The sequence below is a fragment of the Poeciliopsis prolifica genome, unplaced genomic scaffold (genome assembly GCF_027474105.1).
Source record: "Poeciliopsis prolifica strain line A6 unplaced genomic scaffold, Auburn_PproV2 SCAFFOLD200, whole genome shotgun sequence".
Lineage (NCBI taxonomy): Eukaryota > Metazoa > Chordata > Actinopteri > Cyprinodontiformes > Poeciliidae > Poeciliopsis > Poeciliopsis prolifica.
Window position 1 is genome coordinate 6208 of NW_026562575.1, and position 9501 is coordinate 15708.

The 9501-nt window shown below is 37.2% G+C and overlaps 1 protein-coding gene across 1 annotated transcript; it reads right to left on the reverse strand.

The window, feature by feature from the left end:
* Positions 1 to 227: 227 nt before the first annotated feature.
* On the reverse strand, positions 228 to 3543 carry LOC129356839 (DAZ-associated protein 2-like). Its single transcript, XM_055026387.1, is given in 5 exon segments — positions 228 to 405; positions 482 to 730; positions 814 to 908; positions 911 to 931; positions 3387 to 3543. Coding segments are annotated over 5 exon segments (507 nt in total). The 5' UTR covers positions 3400 to 3543; the 3' UTR covers positions 228 to 276.
* Between the last annotated feature and the right edge of the window lie 5958 nt (positions 3544 to 9501).

Consider the following 9501-nt stretch of genomic DNA (forward strand, 5'->3'; position numbering starts at 1 on the left):
AGACTTTCTATCCAGCAAAGAATTATGGAGACTGAAAATTTTAAATCTGTGACTTTTTTTCCCTCTCAGGCAGTGAGAATTATCATTTGATCTGTAGGTCAGAAGTGGAGTACTGTACCTTTAACAAGGGCTCTAAAATATTACATTCCGTTAGGTGATATCAGTATTGTGGCATGGCCAAGCAGCCTGAAGAGGAAGGCGTATGGAATAAAGAAGGAACTGGGGAATCATCTGGGACGGGGTTTTATGTATGAACCAGGAGGGGAGTAGCTGCTGTTACCAGATGGTATACCCTCCACTGGATCCGCCCAGGAAGAAGTTATTCTTGCGCTGTGTCATGACAACATTGGCGCCCTGCATGGCGGCCAGCTGAGCCGCATTAGGGGGGTGTCCAGGCGGTGGGGGCTGAAGGGAAAGCAGGAAAAACAGACTCAGTTGACAGTTTTCGTCGAAAGCAACGCATTTTGACGTAAACACTCACGGGGATGGAGACGCTGCTGCCGGCTGTGAAGCGAGCGCCGGCGTCGAAGCCGCCGTCCACCATCACGGTTGATCCATGGGGGTAAACGGCTCCCATGGGGTAGTAAGCCATGGGGACATTCTGGCCCACCGGACCCACTTGCATGTGTGGCTGCATGGGCATGTACACCTGATGGCCAGGGTAATGGGAGGACATCTGCGGCACCTGACCAGGCACCTGAGGTGGAAGCACATATCTGGGCTGGTATATCTGCACACAGAGACGGAAAGCAAAATTAAACCTTCAGAAATTATAACCCGTCATAATGTCCAACTTCCATATTGCTAAATTACCTCAGAATATGCAGGTGGTGTGTCTGTGTAGGGAGGTGCCTGAGGAGACATTTGCATAGCAGGAGGGTATACAGGTGCAGTACTCTGCTGAGGTACACAGACTGCTGTGGATATGAACCTGCAAGACAAAACATTGGGTTTTAAACAAAACACTGAAACCCCAGGGACTGAAGGGGAATTCCCAGGTTCAGAAAGGGACTAAAGATGATGATGATGAAGCCAGAAAATGTGTGTGAAGCCAGAACAAAATGAATGGAAACTAGGGCTGCAACTAGCAATTATTCTAACGATTAACTGGATAAAGGAGATTTTATTGGAAATAACTGCAGATTTTTCATTTTATCACTGGAAGATTTTTTTTTTTAGAAAAACAAAATTTTATTTTAAGGACATATCGGTCTAAAATGCAACACTGTATTCTTTTAGTGAACTCTTGACCATTTGTAGCAAAGGATGCATCTGCAGATAAAAAGACACAGCTCACAAAAACATGTGAAAAGCTCAGTCTTCTCTGCTTGACTTATCAATACAGCATATGGTTGATCTGTTGATGATTGTTTGGATTAACTGATTAATAACTGGAGAGTAAATAATTATAATTTTTTTTACAGGACATGAATTGGGTAAAACCAAACTATGCCACTTGATAAAGATTTTTTAATCTTAAATGGAAATATATATATATTTTTGTACAGTTTTGTCTTAAAGTTGCTCGGAGCCCGTTGTTTGTTCAGCAAATGTCCTTTTTTTAGTCTTATATAATTATTTGATTACTAAATTAGTTGGAATTTATCTTAACTGATTAATCATTTCAGCTCTGATGGAAACATAATGAGAACAGTGCTGTGCTCTGGGTAAACATTTTTGGTCAAAAACTGGTCATAGTGTGAAAACTATAGACCATCACTCCAAATAAAGTAACCTTGTTTTAAAACTAAGCAACCAACCACATGCTGGCTAACCGAACGTACAATCAGACCAATTAACTTATTGTGACCTCGTTAGACTTGTGTTATTCACCAAACAGAATAACAACAATAGATAATATTCTGCTAATAACTTAAAAATGAGTGAATCATGTTGCAAAATATAACTAAGAATGTTATTTACTTAGCAGGAGTGAATAATTTTTGCAAGTAATTTATGACATATTGGCGTTAACATCAGAATCAGGCGATATTAGTAATTTTTTAACATCGGTAATCTCTTCTTGCCTCTTGTATTTGTTCGGTCAAATTTGTATTCCTAATATTTGCTTCCGTCTTTAACTTGATAGACTTTTATTAAGTTAAACATTTAAAGTCATATACAATTTTGTGTAAACGCTGATTTTAAATTTGTATAAAAGGTTAATATACAAAGAATCTCTGTATAGATGGTTCTCTTGAATTTATTCTCATAATGGTTAAATCAATGTGGATTACTTATTACTTATTGTATTTTAGTTTAGATTGAATTTTCTTGTAATATACGCGTTTTAAAATTAAACCTGTGTAAGGAGAATTTCTATCTATGGGACAAACAGAGCTTGTATATTTATCAAATATTAAAACATGAAGCAAAAGCAGTAAGAAAATTAAGGCATTCATGTTTTTATTTTTGCTGTTTTATGCATGTAAATGGTGATAAAAACTACATTTTACAGATGAGTATGGACAGTTTGGTAATTTGCAATCAAACAACTGTACCTTAATAGGAACAATGAACAACAAATGACAATACATATAAGCTGATGTAACAAAAATCTTGTGTATTAGGAAAATCTGAAAAATATTAAACTGAAAATAGATAGAGAATAATAAGATGTAACCTAAGTTGTCATTTATATCATGCTTTACAATTATATAGCTAACAAGTCAGAATTATCTAAAAAAAAACAAAACCAAAAGATCTTGAGGCAAACTGAATTCACTTTATTCTGATACCATCACAGAAATGTGACGTAGTAAAAAAAAAACAAAAAAAAACAGCATAAAGTAAAACAGTTTCTTTTTCTGTGTTGCTGATTTTTTTAAAATGGGCCAGTCGGTTGCAACATAATGGTTAAATTATTGTGAAAGCAAAAAACTAGCATCAGCCCTTTGTTTGGGGGATGTAAGCGTGTTTAGCCTTTTTACAGTCTAAAATGATCCGCTAAACAGGAAAACAATCTGAATAGATGCAGCAAACAGCCCAAACTAAAACACTTCTTCAGTCTGACTGCACCAGAATAGGACTTCCATGTTAACAACACAACGGCGAACCAAAACAGTCCAGTTATGGCAGCTTTGCCGTTTTAAATGGTTGTAGCTCGATAAAAATTTTTTAAAAAAACACAAAAAAAACCCCAAAATGCTACCTGATCAGAATCAGTAAACGAATGTAACGAGAAAGTGAAAAAAATGTATTCATTACAGTATTTCAGACGTTAGGTTCAGTAAGTGAGCTTCCCAGAAGGCGTCAGTTTATTGTTATGTACGTAGCTAAACGTGAAGTCCGCTTTAGATAACGACAGCCCGTTCGGCTCTAGTTCTAACAGCAGCGTCGACTGACGGGCAGCTAGCTGACAAACTGAACCCGCTGTGGAGAAATACCTTTGTTATTCATTGTTGTGGATTGATTCGGAGGCTGAGGAACATCAGCTTGTACGGAGCTCTGCGTATCTTGTCTCGGCCTTGTTACAGGTTTCGGATTGACACTTCCTTGTTTCTTCTTGTTGTTGTGGAAGTGGTTACGTCATCCGTTCTTTATCTGCGGCTGCACGCACGCACGGCTCGCTCGCACGCCTGCGCCCTCTCTGGTGGAAAAGGGGAACTTGCTCAAACGCGAAGTGAAGCAAACAAAAATGCAAAAAGCGAATTTTAAAGCTAAACATTGCGGAGTATGGAAGCCCATTTTCGCCACTCTGTTAAAAAAATAAAATAAAATTATCTCATTATAATGAGATAGTATCTCAAAATAATGAGATAGTATCTCATTATAATGAGATAGTATATCAAAATAATGAGATAGTATCTCATTATAATGAGATAGTATCTCAAAATAATGAGATAGTATCTCAATATAATGAGATAGTATCTCAAAATAATGAGATAGTATCTCAATATAATGAGATAGTATCTCAATATAATGAGATAGTATTTCATTATAATGAGATAGTATCTCAATATAATGAGATAGTATCTCAATATAATGAGATAGTATCTCAAAATAATGAGATAGTATCTCAATATAATGAGATAGTATCTCAATATAATGAGATAGTATCTCATTATAATGAGATAGTATCTCAATATAATGAGATACTATCTCAATATAATGAGATAGTATCTCAAAATAATGAGATAGTATCTCAATATAATGAGATAGTATCTCAATATAATGAGATACTATCTCATTATAATGAGATAGGAGACTGTGGAGGTTGAACCCCCTTTCGAATTGGTTCAGTCCACCTGGACCGATTTGACGGTACCATCGGTCGCGCCTGCCGCCTGGAATCACCTAGCTAAATGTAGCTATTTACAACGGTAAGAATTGTGGTTTTGTTAATTTAAATTAAGTCTGCAATATAAGCTAGCATAGTATAAAGTAATCAATTTGTTATACTGACGACGGTAGCTAATTTTGAAGATATCAAAATTAGCTACCGGTTTCTGTTTCTTCACTACGTCAGTGCACAACTGACTTTTCGTTGATTGTAGTTAATATCTGAGGATTACGTGGTACGTTTATTTGCTGTAATGATACATGTTCAGTCTACCACAAAGTGTAATAACTGGTGAGTAGTTCCTAGATGCTGCATCACGCTCCCAAACCATTGCGACGCCAAAACGATACCTCTAGCCTATGTATTTTTTTTAAGTTAAACTAAAATATGTCGTGGCATTTTATGTCACGTACTCTGTCAGAATCTCTCTCTTTTATTAAATTTTAAATACTTTATGTACCTGGTCCCCAAGCAAATAAATAAAATAATAAATATTGTTTTGTCTGTTTGCAAATCAATTTCTTTGATTTAATCAGTAAGTTCAAGTAACAAACAAAACATTATGTGCTTGGTTTTGTACAGTGCAGGTTGTTTCAGAAAGAGAAGATGGATGGTGTGCACCAGCTGGATTTTCACAAGCCTTAACTCATCACACAAGCGGTATAAGTGACTTCTCTGCTATAGTGTGTTTCTCCAGTTCTCCATTGAAAGACCTTTATGCTCCTCAGACAGCTTCATTTTATGTTTTCTTTCCTTTTCTACTGCTAAAGACATTGTCAGTATGGAACGGTACAGTTCTTTGTTATTACCAATAAATATTTTCTTATCTTTTCTGTGAATTTAAAGAGGTTTCTCAAGATGTGTCCATTTAAACCACTGTATATGCATAAATTTGTGTAATTACACAAATAAAATAACTGTGGTAATAGTCATTATAAAACAAAAGTTTAAAAAGATGCATTCCATTTTCTGTTCACCCTTGTCCCTATTGGGGTTGGGAGTTGCTGCTGCCTCTCCAGCTTCGTTCCAGACGAGAGGTGGGGTCACCTGGACAGGTTGCCAGTCTGTCACAGGGCAACATAGAAACAAACAGGACAAACAACCATGCACACACACACTCACACCTAGGGAGAATTTGGAAAGACCAATTACCTGACAGTCATGTTTTTGGACAGTGGGAGGAAGCTGGAGTACCCGGGAGAACCCACCATGCACAGGGAGAACATGCAAACTCCGTGCAGAAAGACCCCGGGCAGGGAATCGAACCTATGACCTTCTTGCTGCAAGGCAACAGTGCTACTAACTGCACCACTGTGCAGGCCCCCTAGTGAAAACATTTCACAAAAAAATAAATAAATTGCGCTTAAAGGAATTATGAATGTCCCGGCCCGGGGTCTTTCTGCGTGGAGCCTGCATGTTCTGTGCATGTGTGGATTCTCTCCGGGTTCTCCAGCTTCCTCCCACAGTCCAAAAACATGACTGTCAGGGTAATTGGTCTTTCCAAATTCTCCCTAGGTGTGAGTGTGTGTGTGCATAATTGTTTGTCCTGTCTTTCTCTGTGTTGCCATGCGACAGACTGGCAACCTGTCCAGGGTGACCCCGCCTCTCGCCCAGAACGCAGCTAGAGATAGGCACCAGCACCTCCCAACCGCACTAGGGACAATGGTGTTAGAAAATGGATGGATAAATGGCATTATGAATTATAATTAATTTTTCAGGAAAATTATAATTTGTAGTATGACTTGCTTTACATTTTATTGGAAACATGATGGTCTTGTGTATCTTCACCTTCCAGTGTATGATCACAGAATGGATGACCTGAGTGATTTCCTGAGACAAAGAAATATTCCTGAGGAAGCTATTGAGACCATGCTGAGAGAGAAGGTACAAGCTAAAAATAAATCAGTATTTCAAAAACTAGTTTGTTTAAGTCATGTGTCTAGCAATGTTATATAATTGAATTCAAATAATTTGCATGCAATTCTAGTTCCATAAGTTTTAAAATAAATTATTTTTTATTCTTCTTGTTTAGATTGATAGCAGTGTCATCCAACTCATGACAGATGAAGAGCTAGAGAGTTATTTGCCATCATATGGAGACCGCATCGCCCTATTAGGATACTGTAAAAGGAAGGAAACTGGTCCCCCAAACAGTCGCAATCAAAACTGTTTGAGCGCCTGAAATCAAAGCTGGGTAAAAGGAAAACTGCTCATCAAGATGGTTGTGGTCTGGAAAAAGAAGAGCAATCTGAAACAAACGTTAAGAAGAATGCTCTGAAGTCAAAGAGAAAAATAGAAATAGGCTGGGCTGCTTTATGATGAAGACCAACAGGCTTTTAAACAAGTAAGAGCAAGAAGAGTGGTGGAACAGAATTTAAGGTTTTACAGATAACAATTTACCAGGGTGATGTTACCATTCCCAAATTTCTACAGATGTTATAAAAAGGGATCACTTATTTGTGAGAGGTGAATGTTTGTTTGTGCAGCAAAGCTGTTGGTTTGTTTAAGGGTAGATTGTCAAAACTCTACCATATATGCACAAGTTCTGCAAATTCAGATCTGTTAACTGTCAGTGGAATGTCAAAATAATGGATTTTTCTTTGTTGAAAGAATACAAAATAAATATATTTTGATAAAGTGTAGGGTCTGTTTATATTTTGCTGTTGCTGTAAACATATTTATTTGCCATGATACTGAAAAACATATATACGGTACAGACCAAAAATTTGGACACAACCTGCAAGAAAGCTCATTTACTAACCTGACAGGTCACACCTGTGAGGTGAAAACATTTCAGGTGATGACCTCTTGAAGCTTATCAAGAGGTCGTCTGTGATTACTGTGATTTGCATTAATCATATTTACCTTTTGCAGTAGTCACAGCAAAAGGTTGCTACTTTTGAAGAAACTACAATATAAGGCGCATTTCAGTTGGTTTACACTTTTTGGTTTAGTACACGTGTCAAACTCAAGGCCCGGGGGCCAAATCCGGCCCACCGTAGCTTTTTATGTGGCCCTCCACAGACTACACTAAACACTAAGTGTGATTAAATATTATATTGTCAATCCTATCAATGCAGTTTTTTTATCTGTTTACTGCCAATTTATATATCACCAATCCCCTCCAATTTCTTGAGTATTTAGTTGATGTATGATTATAGTCCATGATTTATACAGCGAGTAAATAAACAGTCACATTTATTATAAGTTCCTGAAGGGAAATCTTCAATAATATTATGTAATTTTAAGAATTTATTGACATATTAACCGTTTGTGAACAAGTTTTATCAACTCATTCTGGCACAACCAGCCCTTTAAGAGCCTTCATGATCTTGATTTGGCCCAAAACGAAAATGAGTTTGACACACCTGGTTTAGTCCATATTTCAACATGTGTTAATTCATAGTTTGATGCCTTCAGTGTGAATCTACAATGTCAATAGTCATGAAAAATAAAGGAAACTCATTGAATGAAAAGGTGAGTCCAAACTTTTGGTCTGTACTGTATGTCAAGAGTAATGACAACATTTGTACTCTTATCGAATTAATACGAACTGCAAACAATCATGTTGGTAGGAAAATTGTCACAATGGTTATCTGTTAGTAATAACATGATTAAAACATTGCCTTGTACATATAACACTTTCCCCGACTAAGTAAGGGTAAGAAAACAGAGAACCTGCAAATGCTGCCACTATTTAGTGCTGTTTTGAAGAAGAGGCTTGTATTTTTGCAACAATAAAGAAGATTTAATACATAGAAATTAGTAGATTGACCTTGACTCAATGTTGAAGGAAACTAAAATGTATTAGTGTTTTTAAATAAACCATAGAAACAAATTGTAACTTATTCATGCATTTAAGTTTTACAATCGCAATGTTTACACAGGACATACTGACATAATATCTGACTTGTTAACCTGGGCGATTTAGAGAAACTATTCCCTCAGCCCATCACTGATCATTTGGCGGAGTCTTACATAAAGATTAGTAATTTCATATACATCATCTGTCATTACCAGTCTGTGCTCTGTCATGAGTTCAGTGCATAAGTGAAATACATCGACATCACAGGGAAAGTCCTTGAAATGACATTCTTCTACACATATTTCCAGCTTGTTAGATTAGCAGACTGTAAAAAGTTTGGAACCCCATACAGGTTGGGAACACCATGCATTAATGTGGGACGACCAGGAGGAGCCCGAGGATTATTTGTAGATCGTATTCGATGGTCGTTCCATGTATGAACAACTTCATCCAGCTCCATCTGTATGATAAAAAATTGAAAAAATAAAATAAAATAGTTGTTAAAAAAATTTCATGCTTCTGTATTATTTGTAACTTATTTCAAATTTGTGTGCTAAAAGTAAGAAGTAAATTTATAGTACCTGTATTGTTTGTAAGAAGCAAAAACTGGATCAGTGATTTGTCCAGAAAACTGTCAACAAAATAGCCATCAGCTTCAAGCTGGTCGAAATGTTCCATCCAAAACTGGGTACATTCACTTCTTAAAGTGCACCACCATCGCTCTATCCTTTGATTTCCTGTACTCGGACCGAGAATAACAGAGTCAAAACCATTTTCATTCTCGGTGTTGTGCAGAAATCTTTGCATCGCTGCACATAAGTGTTCTCTGTGCCATGATCCATTCGTATCTTTTGAGGAAATCCATTATACTCCATCACAGCATCAATGAAATAGCCAGCAATAATGTGAGGATCACTATTAGTCTTATATGCTTCGAGCCAGATCATTTTCCTTGAAAGCCATCTATGCATCCATTAATACATATCCCATAAGGCTTTAATTTATCGTACCCATCGATGTGCCAGACATAGTTTGTCCCCGACTGACATATAAAGCGTCGTCTCAAGCGATTTGTGCACGCAGGTCAACCCCGTTGGGATCCAATAGGCGCATCAAAAGACGTACTGTTTCTCTGTCTGTGACTATGCCAGCCATCCAACATTTCTGGTGCATCCACCTGTAGCCGTGCTGTCTCCCAGATCCTTGTAGTTGATGCTCTATAAAAGAGGCCACTTCTGCAACATCTGTCTTATTTTTTCTACGCCAAAGGCGCTTCTTTTGCAGTCTTCTCTCCAGCGTCCGGAGACTTAATTTGACATTATGGGTTTCTTCCAAAACTCCCAAAATTTCAAGATTAGTAAAACCTTCTGAAGTATTGCTCAATGATGTTATCAATATCCATTTCTTTCTATCA